At 44.9% G+C, this 21,081-nt stretch overlaps 1 protein-coding gene across 6 annotated transcripts in view; it reads right to left on the bottom strand.

Annotated features, from left to right (window-relative positions):
* UTRN (utrophin) overlaps positions 1-21,081 on the bottom strand; it is a 768,906-nt gene that overhangs the window by 18,810 nt on the left and 729,015 nt on the right. For all 6 annotated transcript variants that reach the window (XM_073672652.1, XM_073672651.1, XM_073672650.1 and 3 more), the window contains 2 exons: positions 20,752-20,860; positions 11,022-11,108 (listed from right to left, as the gene is read on the bottom strand). In XM_073672652.1, the coding sequence (XP_073528753.1) occupies positions 11,022-11,108; positions 20,752-20,860 (196 nt within the window). The remainder of the gene's footprint in view (positions 1-11,021; positions 11,109-20,751; positions 20,861-21,081) is intronic.

Raw genomic sequence — 21,081 nt, forward strand, 5'->3', positions numbered from 1 at the left:
TCTCTTTCTGGAGCACTCGCTGCTGGCCGGAGCTGGCGTTCTTGGCAACCTGCTGTAAAAGGAAAATCACCTCTGCAAGACAATTTTCAATTACATTAGTTCCTAGAGTTATCTTTGGGTGACTCTCATGCTTGTCAATGTCTACAATGATCAGTCCCTGTGCCGCCAGTTCAACTCTACCGATTTTAATGGTCACCTCTTTAAATCCAATCTGTGGCACGGGCTGACCATTGCTGGCGATGATACTCAAATCGTCGTCAGGGTAGCGGGTGATATCCGAGTCATTCCAGTACTGCTTGAAGAGCACGTACGGGATAGTGGTAACCTGTGACCCGGTGTCCAGTAGGGCACTCATAGGGATGCCATCCAGTACCACAGGCAAGACTGGACGTCCTCCCACATATTTGTCGCGCCAGTTCGATGGGCCTGATGATCTTTTTCCTGGGGTTTGGCCCTCTACCCCAGGTTGTGCCAGTTTAAAGGACAGTACCAGGCCATATGTCCGGGTTGATTGCAGCGGCGGCAGATGGGTTGTCCGTCCTCGTTGTATCGGTCGCTGGGTCTTCCTCTGGCCGGTGGGGTCCTCCTTGGTCGACGCCACGGGATGTCCTCCGGTCCGGATGCCAGCTGGATCTTCCCTGGAGTGGAAACCCGTAAAGACTGCACAGTACGGGTTAGCGCGGCAACGCTTTTAGCTAGCTCTTGGACCTGATGGTGCAGGTCTGGAGCCGGGTCATTGTTCAAAGCCTGCGCATCAGCTCCCACAGGCCCTGCCGACAAGGGCGCCGCCTCCTGGTGGTAAGTGGTAGTGGGGCGTCTGTGGGTCACAACGCCACCTGGTGCCGGTTCTCGGAGCACCCGGATGGCTCTGTCCTTGAACTGTGCAAATCCCAGATGAGGGTCCTGTAAGGCCATTGCCCGCAACTGGGTTCGGTGGGCATTGCAATATAAACCCTCTATAAATTGTTCAGTCAACAGCCTGTCCTCGTCTCCCACGCCGTCAGGGTCGGTCTGCTTAATGGCTCTCAGGGCCTCTTGTAGGTTCAGGGCATAGTCCCTTATACTCTCGTATGCTCGCTGCTTGCACCCGTAGAATCTAAGCTTGATCTCGGCTGAGGTGCGGGTATCAAAGGTGTCCCTCAGCCGGGTTAGTATCCCTGCAACAGTCCTCCCCCCAGGTGGCCAGGACTTTACCTCCCTTTGGGCTGCCCCGGTTAATTGGGCCACCAGGATGCTCACTTTTTGCTCTTCTGTGAGGGGGTACACCTGGAAGAGGCTATCCAGCTTTTCTCTAAAGTCATGCAGGGTATGTGACTCCCCTGAGTACTGGGGTAGCCAGGCCGCTCCCGGGATATAGGGCATGGTGAAAGGCATGACTGCAGCAGCGGTGGCGCTGGCGGGGGTTGAGGCAGTGAAGCTCTCCTCCGTATCCGACATCTTCCTCCCCCCTAGTGGACCGTGGCCTACCTTGCGATGATCCTCTTCCGTAGGCCGCGGCTCCGCAGTTGATCGTCAGGGTTGAGGACCTTCCGTCGCGCTCCTGTGACGTCGGCGTCTGCTGGGCTCCTTCCAGGACCTTACGCAACGTCCGGACGTGAGGCGGGGCTTCCGTTCTCGCGCGCTTTCGGAGTCCACGCCCCTCTTCTTCCCGCGCGGCGTCTTCAAGATGGCGTCCAACGGCGGGAAAACTCCACGGATGGCGGGAAGAAGGCAGAAGATGGCGCCGGATGGCGGGAATCTTCACCACTGGTAAGTTTGAACAGTCTTTTTCAGGCACGCAGTACCCGGTGGTTGCGGGCACGAAATCCTGCCGACTACGCCAAAAGTTGACGCACCCCTGGGCCTGTGTCGCACAGCGTTGCGCATGCAGGAGCTTACCCGGAGCCGGATCTGTTGAGGGTTGTAGTCTCGTGGCGGTGACCCGGTCCGTGCCCAGGGAGTCAGACTAAGTGGCGTTGTATTAGCGGTAGATGTTGGACGACTACGCCACCCGTTGAATGCAGCGAAGGAGCTGCCGCTGCAGGGCAGACCGCTGAGGCCGGTGGTAGGATTGTGCAGCGTGGTAGTATCACCCCCAACGGGAGGGGTATGGCCTCAGGGCAGCCGACGTGGATGATGGGGGTAGCAGGAATCACTCAGAGACGATGCGGTGTAGTTCAGGGTCTTTACTGGTGATAAAGATAGACCCTCCCGGAGTACTGGCTAGCGATCGGGGCCTGGTCAGTCCTTGAGCAGATGGGATCTCCCCTGGCCAGGCGGAGTTGTAGGCCTCCCAAACTGACTGTACTCTTCTGGCTACCTTGCTAGAGGCGGGTATAAGTAGCCCACGTCCCTGAGTGTACCGTGTGGTGCTCACCCGTATGGCCGGTGACTCGGGGCCTTCTAGTGGCGTCCGCTCCACGACGGCGGTGCTGGTCCCACGCGTGTGACCGTGCCTTCGGGTTTCTTGGCCAGAGGACCTGAAATCCCCTGCCGGGCGGTTTCTGCTGCTGGGTAAAGATTAGTCCCCACAGCCTCGGACTCCGGGTCCGGTGATAGCTTCTCAGTCAGGGCGAGCTCTGCAGCTGCCAGCCCCTGACTCCTTATAGCACTGCTCCCACAGAGCTCCTGATGTTCTTCTCCTATATCTGCTGCTCTTCTCTGTCTCTACTTCTTCTCTACTCACTAACCCTGCCTCAGCCCTAGGTTTATATAGGGGAAGTCCTTCCCCTCCCAGGACTGGGCAGGAGGTGTGGCATGCATAGGATCCCTGACCAAGAGACCTCCCACCTGCTCTCAGACATAACATAGCTGTTACTGTGGAAACCAGACCCCTGGGGTGCCACACTGTGAGCCCCGTCCTCTCAGAAGGTTCGCTGATTCAGGATGACTTGGCCGGTGGTGGTGGAGGGAGTGGGGCAATGCTGTGGGCCTCATCCTCAGAAGTCGGCGGTGAGTGTAGGTTCCCTCTCCCATAAATAGCATTGCGGTGGGCTTAGGGAAAATGGCCACCGGAGAATGCGCAGATCGAGATCTCGAGAGACGAGATCTTGTCTCCCGAGATCTCGTCTCTCGAGATCTCAATCTGCGCATGCTCCGGTGGCCATTTTCCCGAAGCCCACTGCAGGGCTATGTATGGGAGAGGGAACCTCCGCTCACCGCTAAATTCTTTTGAGAGGACAGGGCCCGCAGCATCGCCGCACTCCCGCCGCCGTCACTGCCCAAGTCATCCTGAATCCGCCTCCCCTCAGGAAAAAATACCGTACCTTTGCATTATAAGACGCACCCCCTTTTTCCTCCCAAATTTTGGGGGAAAAAAGTGCGTCTTATAATCTGAAAAATATGGTACATATTTCATGCAATAAAATGCAATTTAATTATTTAAAAATCATACAATGTGAAGTTCTGGTTTTTATTTTTAGATTCTGTCTCTCACAGTTGAAGTGTACCTACAATAAAAATTACAGACCTCTCCATTCTTTGTAGGTGGGAAAACTTGCAAAATTGGCAGTGTATCAAATACTTATTTTACTCACTGTATATGCTCCAGCTCGTATCTTTGGTTTTTCTTAATTTTTTTTGAACTTATAGGAGTGTAGTTCTCCCTTACTGGGTTGTGCATAAGTTTATATAGCTTTCCATGGACAGGCGTTTGAGCAGTCGGGCCTGGGTCCTGCTCTGCCCCATTTATTGAGGTCTGCTGGCACTTAGAGAGGTAAATCACTAGAGACAAGACCGTCCCGATTGGGTATACCTTGTTGCAGTGGGATGACTTTTACACTTTTTTGATCAAAATAGTATTAACCAAGTACCCCATGTTATTTACATGTACTATTACTATTTACTCATTTACTTACTTCAAGGTATTTGCTCATTTTGATTTTACCCTAAGTTGTGTTTGTTGGTGGCCGGAGTGCACCAACACATTTCACTTATACTAATATGTGCTCCAGCTCATGTCCTTGGCTTATTTATATGCGCATGTAGCTCTTTCACAGACTGACAGTCTCTATGCTTTGTGACTTCAGGCAGAAGAGCAATCAGTAAAGCAGGAGGAGGCGACGCTGGGTGGGGAATAGAGCTGTAAAGATATTGCTGGAATTATCTTTCAAAGAGCTACATGTTCATATAACTAATTTGGGGGGTGAAAACTTGCAGAAAGATTCCCTCTAAATCACATTTTTATGATGCACATAAGAAACAGCTAAATGATACATTAAACTTTGCAACATATGTAAAGGTATTGTCAATGATTACGTAAAAAGTTTTTTGCTGTATAAAATTATTCACACCATCCTTTATTTCATCAAAGAAGCAGCAAACATTCACAGATGATTTTCACAGTGCTATGGTCAAAATGCTACAGCGTGTAAAAGGTATAAAAGCTAAGAGCATAACGATTATAGTCACATAGGGTGCAATCGCGACCAGGACCAGAGTGGTAGGGGGTAGCACAGAAGTGCACAGCAGCAAAGAAGTGTCTTTTGTTACAAGTGGCGTCGGGTGCTTGAGAGCAGCCACTGCGCTTTGTTCCTGAGCTGTGTGTAGCACTAGCCGATGCTAGAGTCAGCTGATGTTTATAGGATGAGCGCTGTGCTGGTAGAGGGCATGGGGTGCAGGAGGCAGGCAGGTGGGCTCAGCCCAAAATTTGCTTTAAGACTTGGGGGACTCTAATTACACCACTGACATGAGCATCTTATCAGAGCTTTATTTTCACTCTATTTTACATCTAGGTAATATGCAATAGACCCTTCTGCTTTATTCTACTAGACAAAGTTCTATGGATTACACACAAGTCTCCGGTATTGTTCCTATTAAACTGTGTGGCAGCATAGCTTCAAACTTACTTCTGATAAAATAAAGTATACTTCAACACATACTGCCTTTGCTCTCACTTTACAGATCAGGCAGATTGCTGCTAAAACTCTTCCTGAGCATAGAGAGTACTGTGCAGCCATTCAGTAGCTGCATGGTTCAGCCATTCAGTAGCTGCACTTTGCTCTATGTCTTCTTGTACACATCTGATTGAGCAGTGTATGGATAGAACAGGTAGCTGAAACGTGTGCGAAGGGGGAATGACCTGTGCGGAGAAGAGAGAAGACTGAGTGGAAGGGAGCAATTGGAGATAAAAATGGTGAACCATAGAAGGGTCATTGAGAGCATTCAGTGATGTAGGGGGAAACATAGTAAGCAGGCTGTGATGGGCACCCTGTGATAGGGGGACCATAAGAAGCAGTGTGTTGGAGAGTGGGGGCATGGGGAGCTGTCCGTAAGAGAGGGATACCATGGATAGCACTATGTGTACCAGAGGGGGATCAACCTGTGTAACAGAGAATGGCATGAGGAACTGTGAGAAAGGGGGAACCATAGGAATTAGTCTTTGTCAAGAATAGGATTGGATAAATAGTCTGACTAGACTGACAGATTCCCTCTCACACAGTCTCAGCCTTCCTGCTACCAGGAACTTGGACGGTCAATAACCCACTAGACATCTGGAATGCAACATTAATTCTTTCTGCCCTAGACCACTAGGAATAACAATAGTAACCTGTTCACTGCCCTAGACTACCTGGGACTACCATGCCTTTCCAGATATTAACCCCTTCTCTCGACCAGATATACCTCGTTATTACCCTAGCTAATTAGGGAGCACTATTTGACGGCATACAGCACTTTTTATTTGCCTTTGTTTTGGATTGCTCCAATTTGGCACCTAAATTCTAAACTTCCAGACCTACAAAGGCTTGGAGGAAACATTGCTCTTGACACCCACTGTTTTAATGGCAGTCGGGTTTCATCTATGGAGTCTATTTTTTAAAAAACATCTTCTAATATAATGCAAAAGATTGTCCCCGGCAGTAAATATCTGTACCTGGCAGTAATATTGTGTCAAAAATGCGAACACAAGTCATGTGTGACCCAAAGACAAAAGAATCAATTTGTGTGACAGTGTCTATAAAGTCAATAGTTTTACATAGCGGCAAGAGAATCTAAAAGTTAAATTCAAATGTTAAAAGCCTGTTGTGAAAAGTAAAGTACTTTATCCACTGAGCCACTCATCCATTAAATAATATAAGCAGATTTATATTCACTGAAACAGGTAGGCACGTTGTGTTGCCCTCTAAAGTCTCTCAAGAGAAAGCCTGCCAGCCTGCACCGCACTGAATAACGGAGAAGAAAATTTGGTATTTTTGTCACTATGTGAGTTTAAAGGCTCCTATTGAATAAATACTATTCACTGCGCAGCGTATCTCCATCTCATTCTCTTTACTCCAGCGACCTGTGCAGAAATCTAGGAGAAAAAAAGTCATACGTCCTGTCAGGAGAGACAATAGATAGGGACAGTTGTCTCGAGACAGACACAATAATCTCCAATACAAAGTAATCTACGACAAGGCATCATCTGAAAAGTTAGCTCTTCATTCTCTCTGTGGATCCTCCAGCCGCATCTAATGAAATGTAATATGGGAGGTATTCATATTTATTTTGCATTTTTTAATAAACACACTGGTGCACAGTATATTATTCTTCGCTCGCTTATTATTGAGAAATTTCAGAGCACAAACCTGCCTTGTCATCTCTACTCTGGAGATATGATATTATCGAGCTTCATTTTTCAATGTCACGGCTGTCAGGTTTTGTTTTTTTTTACAGCTTTTCAAACTTCACTTAAGACTGTGTTTTAGTCCTTTATGGTTTGTTAGTTTGTTGGAAAAAGTTGGGAAGCAGACTTAAGAGCAGGAGATGACTTTCAATGTCTCTGGACTGGCTAAGCACATTTCAGTAGAGAAGGTTTTTTGCTGATTCTCCTTCACATACTTGGTTTGCTTTATATTAACCAGTTAAGAGCATGTAGCAAGAACATACAGTGCACTTTCCGGGACATTACACCAGCTTTATCATAAATATAAGTCTATAACCACTTCTGCACCATTTTTAGAACATAATGGCCTATGCAGGACCTGGCGGTCAAATATCTGGTTAAGTGATCATTGGATGCATCTTCATGGCAGTGCAGTAGTATCTTCAGGGCTTTTTTTTACTTGTAACTCTAACAAATGCTGTAGTTGAAAACCTCTAGCGCATGCACACATATGGTCTGCATGCCGAGTAACGTGGTCTTGGTGGAAACCTCCCATTCAACTTACATTGCTAATACATGGATATTGCATTATTTGATATTTACTCTGATTGCTAAAGAACTTTTGGAAAGATCAATGTTTTACGTCACTCAGGCTGGTTACGGTTATCAGCTATATTGTTCCACTTTATCCTAACCTATTATTCCACTCGTGTATTGCTGTTTGGGTGAACTATTGAATATACTCCCTCCATAATGTATTGATTTATTGCTGGAATAGGATCATTTGAGAGATTCTACTCATGTCATCTGTTATTCCGCTTATGGTATGACAATTTTTAGGAACCTGATCTTTATTTGTAAGATACCCTATTATGGGAAAAAGCATAATGTGGCCAACTCACTTACTTGTGACTGGCCTAGAACATATCTTTGGTGATTTTAAACCAGTCAGCTGATTCATGCTGCCCAAACCATGAACAGCATGAATCAGAGTCTCGTTGCACAATTGCAGCCAGGTATATTTATTTCTGAAATGCTCTGGCATTTGTGAGGCAGTGACCGGGATCGTATACGACGGACGTTATATCTCCCCCAGAATGTGTACAGAGACCTATTAAATCCATTGGAGTGCATTGCTGTCACAAACTCACCTGCGGCTGGAATGCAGGAATGAAGGTGAGCATTGACCTGGTCAGGCTATCTGGCTAAAGCAGATTAGCAAAAACCCGGCAGGACCTTCAATTCTTGGAGGAGGTCACAGGAGGCAGCCTCCTCCCTACAACCCGGGTTTTCCAGTGGCTCTTGCCACAGGTCCTTTAAAACCCCCTGCACTAAGGATTAGTGTTCTTCTATGTTGGAACCTGCTAGGAGCATAGCAGGGAAGCTCTGCAGGATTGAGAGTGGCTGAACCACCGCCTGGGAAGCCTCTGCACCTGTCAGGCTTTGAGCGGCCCGGCGCGGCCTTTGCCCACGGCAACCGTTGTTTAAAGACTCATGTTAACCCAGCTGCGAACCGGAGGACTGTCCTGTTTACCTGTGAGTTGCTGAATAAAGCAGTTTACGTTGGACTTGCTTGGGTCACTGCCTCAGTTACTGCACGGTGTGAATACCGCCGCCTTACACATTTTAGAGAAAACATAGTTTGAAGAGCTGGCCAGGGAATATAGGGGGAGACAAGACTAGTCCAGTAGCACCACTGGCTGGCTTCTCCATGTTCCGGTCCGTGTGATTGACAGTTCTCTCCCATGTATGTAAATAGGGAGTGATCTGTCATTCACCAATAGCAAAGTGAGAAGGTGTTGGCCGGGGCAGCGTTGAACTAGTCTCTTCCCTATGGTACCTGACTAGCTCTTCAAAATATACCTGGTTGCAATTGTGTAGCCAGGCTCTGATTCGTGCCGCCTAGGGTTTGTGCAGCATGAATCAGCTGACAGGTTCCCTTTAAACATTTGTGAACAGTGTGTCTTATGTGTAATTATGTATTTAATAAAACTTCAATCATTGATTTTTTGGAGTGCGCACTTTTGCCATACACAGTATATGCTCTACTTTTAGTGGCACAGTTGAAAACTCCACAGGAAATGTAGTGTGAATGTCACCAGGCGTCTCTGATAACCATCTGAGAGACATAACATATTATATAAAAAATATCTATCTAAATAAACACACTAGTCAACAAACAACCAAAACAAAATGTGAGACCCCAAACTTTGCACCAGTTTAGATGTTGCTGTGACATATCCACAATCCAAGCGAAAAATAACTACTAAGTTTTGGGCATGTTACTAGGTAAGCATGGTAACTTATACTGAGACTTTATTATACTATAAATTATGAATATAAAATTAAATAAAATCTAAATAAAAAATAGAAAAGTAAACATATTTTAAACCCTCTTGTACAATTTACCACCAATATTTTCTATAAAAATGGTATCAACAATAGCCCTAAAAAATAATGAAAAGATTAATTAAGCAGCCCAAAAAATAAAAAAAATTACCACTGTTAACCCACTACAAGTTCAAAAGCGCTAGAAAGTGTCTTGTCATGTATGAGTAAATCCTTCTTTAGCATCTATAGCCCAGTAATTACAGCGAAAAATCCTGGTCTCATTTATCAAATGACTCGAACAAATAGGATCATAGGGATCGATGATCCTGATAGGCTAGGTCATTAGATCTGTGGTTGGGATTGGATGTGCACCCTTGTGAATTTGGCCTAAACAAAATTTCATTTAAACCACAAGGTAATGTACACTGTGTGCAGAATTATTAGGCAAATGAGTATTTTGATCACATGATACTTTTTATACATGTTGTCCTACTCCAAGCTGCATAGGCTTGAGAGCCAACTACCAATTAAGTAAATCTGTAATGAGGAGGGGTATTGACTAATGACATCAACACCCTATATAAGGTGTGCTTAATTATTAGGCAACTTCCTTTCCTTTGGCAAAATGGGTCAGAAGAGAGATTTGACGGGCTCTGAAAAGTCCAAAATTGTGAGAGGTCTTGCAGAGGGATGCAGCAGTCTTGAAATTTCCAAACTTTTGAAGCGTGATCACCGAACAATCAAGCGCTTCATGGCAAATAGCCAACAGGGTCGCAAGAAGCATGTTGGCCAAAAAAGGCGCAAAATAACTGCCCATGAATTGAGGAAAATCAAGCGTGAAGCTGCCAAGATGCCATTCGCCACCAGTTTTGCTATATTTCAGAGCTGCAAAGTTACTGGAGTATCAAAAAGCACAAGGTGTGCGATACTCATGGACATGGCCAAGGTAAGGAAGGCTGAAAAACGACCACCTTTGAACAAGAAACATAAGATAAAACATCAAGAATGGGACAAGAAATATCTTAAGACTGATTTTTCAAAGGTTTTATGGACTGATGAAATGAGAGTGACTCTTGATGGGCCAGATGGATAGGCGAGAGGCTGGATCAGTAAAGGGCAGAGAGCTCCACTCCGACTCAGACGCCAGCAAGGTGGAGGTGGGGTTCTGGTATGGGCTGGTATCATCAAAGATGAACTTGTGGGGTTGAGGATCGGGTGAAGCTCAACTCCCGAACCTACTGCCAGTTTCTGGAAGACAACTTCTTCAAGCAGTGGTACAGGAAGAAGTCGGTATCGTTCAAGAAAAACATGATTTTCATGCAGAACAATGCTCCATCACATGCATCCAACTACTCCACAGCGTGACTGGCTAGTAAAGGTCTAAAAGAAGAAAAAATAATGACATGGCCCCCTTGTTCACCTGATCTGAACCTCATAGAGAACTTGTGGTCCATCATAAAATGTGAGATCTCCAGGGAGGGAAAACAGTACACCTCTCGGAACATTGTCTTGGAGGCTGTGGTGACTGCTGCACGCAATGTTGATCGAAAACAGATCAAGCAACTGACAGAATCTATGGATGGAAGGCTGTTGAGTGTCATCATAAAGAAAGGTGGCTATATTCATCACTAATTTTTTGGGCTTTTGTTTTTGAATGTCAGAAATGTTTATTTCTAAATTTTGTGCACTGATATTGGTTTACCTGGTGAAAATAAACAAGTGAGATGGGATTATATTTGGTTTTTATTAAGTTGCCTAATAATTCTGCACAGTAATAGTTACCTGCACAAACATATATCCTCCTAAGATAGCCAAATCTAAAAAAAAACCACTCCAACTTCCAAAAATATTAAGCTTGGATATTTATGAGTCTTTTGGGTTGATTGAGAACATAGTTGTTGATCAATAATAAAAATAATCCTCTAAAATACAACTTGCTTAATAATTCTGCACACAGTGCATAAAATGGTATTCGAATACTAGATTTCAGATTTTCTGAAATCACAAAATCAATCGTTTCTTTGACATTTTGCTCTTATGAAACCAGCAGTTACAATGGGAATGTAATGGTAAAATCAAGATTTTATGCACAATGCCACATCTGATAGACATGAAATATACCACTTACAGCTGCTGATTGGAAATGTGCTGTTTATTTGCTCCATCACATCGGTTAGGTCAGTGCTGGTGTTATGCGGTGGGGACAACACGTCATCTGTGAATACATTAATCAAAGTAATAGGAGTCAAAAACCAAATGTAAAAAAACCTGAAGCTGAAATCTATCAGAGCTCCAGTGGTTTGTTATGTTAATAATGAAATGTCTGCTATGCATGGCTAATATCCACAATGAGATTCATCCCAGCACAGACTTCATAATTGCTGCTCGGAGGAAAATTAAAATGATTCTATGGAGCTTAGTAACAATATTTAGATCTCGAGAATGGTGGGCAAGAAATGTCTATGTAACCAATTGCTCATCTCCACTTCACTGCAGGATAATCAGTAATAGCGCACTCAAGAATGGAGGAGAACACAACAGCAAACCGCAAAGGACGATTTACATTAAATGATCAGTAAAACATCAGAAAATATTTTACTTTAATGTTGTAACACATTAAGAAGATCAAAGGCTTGCTCTATGTGAAAAGCTTGACGTGCACAGTATTATACAACCCTAGGGGATAGCCTAATCTAGATCCATGAAGCCTATAGATATTGGTCAAAGAGGACCTGTCATGTGTCCAATATAAAGCTATTAAAAATACATGTTTCAAGCAGTATAAAGGAGCTCCCATCTGCCAGCGACTAATTAAAGAATATGTGATAATTCAGGCTAAACGGTAAGAAGTGGAGTTGCATTGATGCCTTCAGTGGTTAACCATTTAATTCACAACCGCTAATTTAAATCACTGCGTATTGTGCATAAATTACCATTATTTTCTTTTTTTTTTAATAATAATAATAATAATAATAATAAATAGTATACTTTTCTAATATACTTTTCCAAAGTATTAGGCTGTGTTCATACACTATCTACAATAATGGGATCCACAGGTCTCCATAAACCAAAAAAGTGCAATTTTGGCCTTCACTGAGGCAAATGAAGAAGGATTAAAGGGAATCTACAGTATGTAATCTGAGAGCACCATAATGTAGGGGCAGGGGCCCTGATTCCAGTGATGTGTTACTTACTAGGCTGTGTTTTGCCGTTTTAGTACAATCAGTGTTTTACCAGCAGGAGATTATCAATAGGGGACTAGGTGTCTCGTGCCTCCTGGTCCAGCCACGCCACCAGAATTGATTAGCAGCTCTGTCGCATACAATGAACACAGAAATCAGGGGTGTGGACGCGGTTATTCACAGCAACAATTGAGCTCTGCTAGATCTGCAGCAGGGAAAATTGTGGCTATCATAACTGATGCACCCAGTAAACTAAGTGGTATATTGCTGGAATCAGGTTCTCTGCCCTTACATGATGCTGCTGTCAGATTACATTGCAAAAAAATGCGGACAGATTCCTTTTAAGAGTGGACACATCTGTAGTTAGATAGAAAGGAATTGTGCAAGAATTTTAAAAAGAAAATGTTAATGATGACCGGGAAAGAAATCTCAATTCATTCCAGCACAGGCTTCATAACTGCTGCTTGGAAGAAAATTAAAATTATTCTATGGAGCCTAGTAACAATATTTAGATCTCGAGCAAGAAATGTCTATGTAATCAATTGCTCAGCTCCACTTCACTGCAGAATAATCTGTACAACTCACTCAAGAATGGAGAACACAATAGCAAACAGTAAAGGATCATTTACATTAATTCTAGGCAGAGAAAAATTCACATTTTACACAATCACAACAGGAAAACATCAGAAAAATGTTTTCATTTGGATATATTTCACTTTAATCCTGAAACACAGAAATGATCAATGCCTTGCTCTAGGTTTTAGTTTTTATTTGCAATGTTCACTGTACTGTAAAACTGACCTGGCAATATGATTCTCCCGGACAGTATGAAACCAAATATGTATATATACATATATTTTTTATTTAAGTACTGAAAAAAATGAGAAACAAAATTTTTTTTGCTTGTGTCGCCATTTTTTGAGACGCATGACGTTTTCCATTTTTATGATATGGGGCTGGGTGAGGGCTTATTTTTTTGCGCCTTGAGCTGATGTTTTCACTGATCCCATTTTGGGGTAGATCTGATGTTTTGATCGCCTCTTATTGCAATGATGCAGCGGACAAAAAACGTAATTATGGCGTTTCTACTTTGTTTCTCACTACACCATTTACTGATCAAATTAATTTATTTTATATTTTGATAGATTGGAATTTTACGAAAACAGCAATGCCAAATAAGTGTATTTCTTTTCTTTAATTGCTTAATTTTTAATGGGAAAAAGGCAGGTGATATGAACTTTTGTATTTTGTTCATGTTTTTAAAAACATGTTTTTTTCACTTTTTCTTGTATTTGTTAGCTCCGTTAGGGTACTTGTGTTAGGCGTCAGGCTGTTGCTGGATTTGAAATGGGTCCAGAACCTTCTGTGGTCTCCCATTCTGGTCCAACCAGGGATAATGCTGCTCAGCATCATCATCAGCCCCAACACCTAGCTGGTCCACGAGATGTACAGATTGTCTCTTGTGTATTTGTGCCTAGCAATGTTAAGCATAGGTTGCGGAGGGAGACAGGGCTCTTGGAGTCTAAGTCCAGGATTCGCCGCACTGAGCATGCCCGTGACCTGGCGGACCGTGATTGGTGGTTTGGCAACCACCTGACCCGGTGACCTGGCACCGCCTGATTGGTCCATGGGTGGCGTCACCAATGGTGCGATGGTGGGCAGGGCTTAGTTTTTAAAAGGCCCACCCACAAACATGGCGGCGCGCTCTGATCATTGAGCAGTGATGCTGTTGTGTGGACGACTGTGTTCCACGTAGTTTCCATAGGCAGGTGTAGTGGAAATAGGCAAGCTAGTGGAAATAGGCAGGTAGCTTCGTCTAGCAGTCTGGCTCTGCCAAAGGGGTCGCCTAACACCCCGAGCAGCCTGCAGACGTCCCATCCACGGTTATCGCCTGTCAGCCACGTGGAGTAGTACCCTTCAGTCCGGTAGCACGCCGTCTGGAGGCACGTGTACCCGTCAGCATAGTCACACTCGCATCCTAGCGCCGCCAGTGTAGTCCCTGTGCTGTAACAGGACTACAGATAGCAGCACGAGAGATATGCGGTGAAAAACTAACGGAGATAGTGCGAATTCTTATACCCGTTCCAGTGTGCAGTAACACGGAAGGGTTTATCATTTAAGTTGGTTGCTTTCCTTTTCACCCGGAAAGTGTTTGGCAGCAGTTCACCAGGCTGCATCACGGACCCGGGGTCGGTTGCGTTCCATTATAAAAAAGCTGTTTGCAACCGCCCTCCTAACAGTATCAGAGCGCCAGGGTCTTGCCGAACCTTGGCGACAACCAGCAACTGCAGCGTTACATACAGCAACTGGAGACCAGACTTAGGTCTCTGGAACAAGCTCCGGCCACTGACATCACTGCAGTAGCTACCCAGGCGGCTTCTCAAGCAGCCAATCTGGTTAACTTGGCTGCAATAAATGCTGCGACAGCTGCAACTGCCCCATTACCCCGTTTTGCTCTCCCGGAAAAATTTTCTGGGGACAGTAAATCCTGCAGGGGTTTTATTAATTTATGCTCCATTCACTTGGAAATGATGGAGGCACGGTTCCCCTCCGAAAGAGCCAAAGTGGGTTATGTCATCTCGTTACTCTCCCACAGAGATCTGGAGTGGGCTACTCCTCTGTGGGAGTGCAATGACCCGGTAGTGACTAATGCGGGTCTTTTTCTCAAAGCCCTAAAGAGTGTATTCCTTGGTCCTCACGTCACGCATGATATTGCTCTTAAGCTTCTTGCGCTGATCCAGGATTCGGCCACCGCAAGCCACTATGCTATCCAATTCCGAACCTTAGCGGCTGAATTGGATTGGTCTGAGTGGTCTTTAATCCCGGTGTTCTGGAAGGGTCTGGCTGGGCATATTAAAAATGCTCTATCTACTAGAGAGATTCCAACCTCCCTGGAGAAGTTAATATCTCTCGCTAACCGAATAGATTTTGCATCATGCAGAACACAAGTTAGAGCTGGAGGTCACCAGACCTCAGTATCGGTTGGCACCATCCTTCTCTAGACCCATTTCCAAACCAGAGACTCCTGACCCAGAGCCTGAGGCTATGGATATATCCCGAACTGAGTCTAGCTCTTCTCGTTCCCGACCTCCACATCTCTTGGAGCCCCCCGTTAATAAGGGTTCCAAGCAGTCGGGTAAACGAGTGTGTCTAACCACTGTTGGAGGAGGTGTGTTAGATTCTGGGGCTTCTTCCTCCAAATTATTGTATAAGGTGTCCTTGTCCTTCGGAGCAACCGCGGTTACTGCCAAGGCGTAGGTGGATTCTGGCGCCGACGGCAATTTTTTGTCATCTACGTTTGCCCAGAGACATGCTATCCCTATAGAGTTACTGCCAAGACCAATGAACATTAGGGTAGTCAACGGTTCACTCCTGGACACGCAAATCACCCACCAGTCGATTCCCCTCACCATGTCATTTCCTCAGCGTCACCGGGAGGTTATCTCCTTTCTTATTATTCCCGGGGGATTAGATGAGGTGTTATTGGGTCTTCCATGGTTACGTTTTCACACTCCACACATTGACTGGAATACGGGGAGAATTTCTTCCTGGAGTGAGAATTGTGTGTCTCAGTGTATGGTTACAGTCACCGGAAGGGTAGTCTCTGACCCTTTTACCAATGCGGCTCCCGGCACAGATCCTCTGTCTCTCCCTGAGACCCACGTCTTGTCAGATTATGTCAAAAAGAACCAGGTTCCTTCGGGGAGGACGTTCGTTCCCCCAATCTACAAAATGAGGTGCTCTCCTGGGCACATGCCACTAAGATCGGAGCTCATTTTGGGGTCAAACGTACCACAAAGTCCCTTCAACGGTCCTATTGGTGGCCCCGGTGGCGCCAGGACGTTAAGGAATATGTTCTTGCGTGTGCCTTCTGTGATAGAGATAAATCTTTCCGTCAAAGTCCGGCTGGCTTTGTCCACCCGTTACCCGTGGCGGCCTCCACAGATAGAGAGTCGGCTGACACTCTTCGTCGTCTTGCTCCCGTATTCTACCCGGGCGACAGAGTGTGGCTCTTGGCCCGCAATACTAGATTATGCGGGAGATCTGCTAAATTTGCTCCTCGCTTTATTGGTCCATTCAAAATTTTGGCCCAAGTAAACCTTGTAATGTACCGGTTGCAGTTGCCACGACACCTGGAGAGTCACGAAATTTTCCATGTGTCGCTCCTTAGACCCGTTCGCCTGTCAGGGCTCGCTGAGCCCCAACCTGCTACAGACACCAGGGGTGATGTTCTCGAGCTGCAGGCTATTATGGGGTCTAAAATGGTTCGTGGGAAAAAAGGGTACCCTGTACACCGGAGGGGTCATGGATATGAGGATCTTCCCTGTGAACCGGTGGACCACATTCATGCTCCCCTGCTCGTTGAGGAAAATGAGCGTCAAGTGGAGGGGGATGTTAGAAGAGGGATAATGTTAGGCGTTGGGCTGTTGCTGGATTCAAAATGGGTCCAGAACCTTCTGTGGTCTCCCATTCTGGTCCAGCCAGGGCTGATGCTTCTCAGCATCATCATCAGCCCCAATGTCTAGCTGGTCCACAAGATGTACAGATTGTCTCTCAGGTATTTGTGCCTAGCAATGTTAAGCATAGGTTGCGGAGGGAGACAGGGCTCTTGGAGTCTAAGTCCAGGATTCGCCGCACTGAGCATGCCCGTGACCTGGCGGACCGTGATTGGTGACCAGGTGACCTGGCACCGCCTGATTGGTCCATGGGTGGCGTCACCAATGGTGCGACGGGGGCAGGGCTTAGTCTTTAAAAGGCCCGCCCATAAACATGGCGGCGCGCTCTGATCATTGAGCAGTGATGCTGTTGTGTGGACGACTGTGTTCCACGTAGTTTCCATAGGCAGGTGTAGTGGAAATAGGCAGGCTAGTGGAAATAGGCAGGTAGCTTCGTCTAGCAGTCTGGCTCTGCCAAAGGGGTCGCCTAACACCCCGAGCAGCCTGCAGACGTCCTATCCACGGTTATCGCCTGTCAGCCACGTGGAGTAGTACCCTTCAGTCCGGTAGCACGCCGGCTGGAGGCACGTGTACCCGTCGGCGTAGTCACACACGCATCCTAGCGCTGCCAGTGTAGTCCCTGTGCTGTAACAGGACTACAGATACTTTTTCACCGCATATCTCTCGTGCTGTTAACGGAGATAGTGCGAATTGCTATACCTGTTCCAGTGTGCAGTAACACGGAAAGGTTTATCATTTAAGTTGGTTGCTTTCCTTTTCACCCGGAAAGTGTTCGGCAGCAGTCCACCAGGCTGCATCGCGGACCCCGGGGTCGGTTGCGTTCCATTATAATAAAGTTGTTTGCAACCACCCTCCTAACAACTTGAACCTGCAATCATCTGTACTATACATAGCAGTGCATCAGTGAAAATCACGGTTTCCTACGGACACCAGCTAAACGCTGGCTTTCACAGGAGAATCATCATGACAAATGCTAAAGTATTCAGCAGACCCCATGGCAACCCATGGCTGTCATGGCAACCCATCGGCGCCCCGCAGTCACGTCACGGGCGCAGCGATGGGCACGTGAGATGAAGCACACCCTGCTGGCATGTATTAAATGGGACTGTCTGAGATTAACAGCAGCATTAACATGTTAACAGCCGTGGGCAGAGCTCCGCTCAACCCGCGGCTGTTAGAGGTAGATGATAGCTGAATATTTCAGCCATCATCTGCTGGGAAAAACCCAGGATCAGCTTGCAAGCCAGCATCAAACTCAGGGACCAGATAAATGATGTAACTGGCACGTCATATGTCAGGAAGGGGTTAAAATGACATTTTTCAGAACAGTATGGATGAGTTTCCATTTGCCAGTGACTCATTGCAGAATTTGTGATCAATGAGACTATACGGTAAGAAGTGGAGTTTTATTGACACCTTCAGTGGTTAACCAACTAATTCACCAATGCTAACGTCAAAGTCACTGCATGTTTTATAAGGAGGTGTTGGGCATAAATTATCATTGATTTTTGCTTAGTGGTTACACTTGCAGATCTATCTAACATAAGAGTAAAATGCAAGTTACAAGCAGTATCTTATAAAAGTAAAATTTTTCCTTTATTTTTTTTTTTCATAAAGCATAATTACTTTATAAATAGAAAGTTACACTATTTTCTAACATTCTTTTCCAAGATATTAGGATGTGTTCACGCACTCCCCAACATGTACAATAAATGTATCCATGGGCCCCCATTTACCTAACATTGCCCAAAAAGTGTTATTTTGGCCTCTACTGAGGCAGAAAAGATCGTATTTTGTTAGACTGAATAGCAGTCATCTATGTATTGTATGCAGATGCATCCCACACAAGAATAGCAATTTTACATAGGAGCCTATGGGTGACAGATCCCACTATGCGCCCATATAGTGGCAAGTATTGGAGGCATTAATCAGAAGTATATGCCAAGAAATTCTTTTTAAGTATGTCTCCCATGAATACTGCACAAATAGTATAAGTTAATATTTAGGAACAGATTCATTAAGACTAATGTACTGTAGGCCACTCATAGCAAACACCTCGCTAGAGTACGATGTGCCGAATTCATTAAGGCTAGCATTGCGCATGGCAGGCCTAATGAAGGGCTCGCTAGAGTGCGATGCACCATACTGAATTCAGCACATTTTCTCAGTGGAGTAGCATTTCTGACATAAAAAACACCAACACTTTTGCTGAATTTGGTGTGGGGGCGGGCATACCATCCAGCCCTGGCTCATCTCAAGCTCCACCCAGGCTTGGACTGGCCCACAGGAGAACAGGAGAATCCTCTGGTGGGCCCCTGTACAGTAGTGGGCCATCAGCCTCTTATATGAGCAGCACTTGGCACAATAAACCTGAATCACTATGTACAGACAAAAGTGGCATCTTATTCATTTACCAATCTACCCAGCTCATTGTTATATACATTTGTGATTGAGGATAACGTCACATTTGCATGTAACTGAAAATTAGAGCCCTGGAGTTGGTGACAGGTGGACCCTTGGCACCACAGTCTGACACTGGCTCTACCTATTTTGGCAAAGCTGCTTCAAACTAGGGTGAAAGCTCGAAATGTCGCAACATTTTTGTTGATTTTCAAAGTGTTTTCTGGTGAAAACACTTTGGTGAATCATCCTCTAAGCTTGCTGTGCATAAAGAGAGCAATATAGTTTACATGTGGATAGAATAGTGTAATAATTGTATTTTAGCTAGATAATCCTACCAATTGGGTAAAAAAAACTTATATTTTCATGGGAGCCTTTAGGGCAACAGATCCCACTAAACACCTACACAGTGACATACACTGGAGGCATCAGAGGAAATCCTCCTTACATAACCTCCTAGACAGCGTAAGCCAACACTTAGTTTACCGTGCACAAAGAGAATAATCTAGTCTACATGCACAGACCCTGTACATAGCTGGTCCAGCTCAAGGCTGGGAAGTGGATATAATTGGATCCAGTCCAGGTTTTGCTCTGTAAGTTGGTATGTTGATGATAGTTGGGCATAATATCTCTCTCCAAAGTTCAGCTCACAGAACTCAGAGGTAGTACAAATGTATACAGAATACATTAATACTGTACGTGAGCCACAAAGGGGGTATAACGGGAGACATCACGACTGTAAACTATTTTATTTTGGAGGATACTGTTACTAAAGGGGGAACAAAAGGGAGGTACTGTTACTGTGCAGGGCACCAGGGAGGTACTATTGCACTTTTCTTCATGGAGCATTGTAGAAATGTTGGGAAAAATGTGGAGGAAGATGAAGAAGTGATCAGTCATAAATGACTGTGTGTTACTTTCATCACAGACAAGTCCTGGCTGGAAGAACTCACAGCGGTCTGCGCTGATGAAGAAGAAAGTGAAAATGAAGTACTTCATATGGAAGTGTTACTGGATTCACTATATACATTATACAATCTAGAGAGCTCCTGCGTGTAGTGTCGCTTTTGGCAATGTAACTGTTAGTACTTTGTCTTTTTACAATGATCAGTATGGATTTATTATTCAATCACTTTGTGGGGGTAATATGTGCTCCGGTCATGGTGTTGCGGTATTTATCCTTTGTATGTGATATTGTTATATTGGTCTTAGTAACAGTGGATTTTGTTCAGTAACACTATGTAATGATAATATATGGACATTGTGTGGCGGTACTTATCCCATTCATGTGGTTTATTATTGGTGCTATAGTTTTGGTATATGGTGATATTTATTTATTGGTAAATGGTTATTGGTAACCATTTTGGAGTATTTTGATCTAATTGCCATGTTTTCTATGAGATTTATGTATTTTATTTGTAGTCTGTTTTTTTAATGTTGGTAAGTAAACTCATTTGTCTTTAAAGGATCTAGAACGCCACAGAGACCCATATATCTGTTCAACATGCTGTTGGGCCCAGGCCCATATTTTGTCCCGGTGCCCATAGGACTCTAGTTATGCCACTGGTGCAGCCCTTGTAATATGATTGGAAATTTCGTGGCTCAATAGCAGCCACAATGTAAATAGCAATTATAACATTCTCTACACTGAGCTAAATCCATTTTAATTTAAAGGTGCTTTAAGAGGACGCTGAAAAAGACTGGCTTTAATCTCCAGACAGTCCAACTCAATTAGAAAACCTGTAAACGTTTGGTCCCTGTGACAACAGCTGCTGTTTATGTGTGGGAAATAAATCACTCTAGTAAACCTGCTTCCCACCTGTCTGCTGAAACTGTAAGCTGTAATGATGGTCAGCCGAATATCTTGGAGCTGGCGGCTGCTGCGACACCAACAAAGAGACTCCATTAACCCTGGATTCTGACTCCGGCTGAAAGAAGACAAAACCCAAACTTAAAGCAATCAACTTTAGAATGGAACAATATATTCAAAATTTAGACAAATGTAACAAAACAAACTAAAAAAGAAACACAACTGCATATACATAAACATTTATATACGAGCAATACCATACTACAACTCGGACAATAGTCTACAATAGAGCAATAGAGGCAAACCTGCCATTGTAAAGACATAAGTGCCCTCGACAAA

Source organism: Phyllobates terribilis, unplaced genomic scaffold (genome assembly GCF_046119375.1).
Source record: "Phyllobates terribilis strain yellow unplaced genomic scaffold, ASM4611937v1 Scaffold_3__8_contigs__length_932513732, whole genome shotgun sequence".
Lineage (NCBI taxonomy): Eukaryota > Metazoa > Chordata > Amphibia > Anura > Dendrobatidae > Phyllobates > Phyllobates terribilis.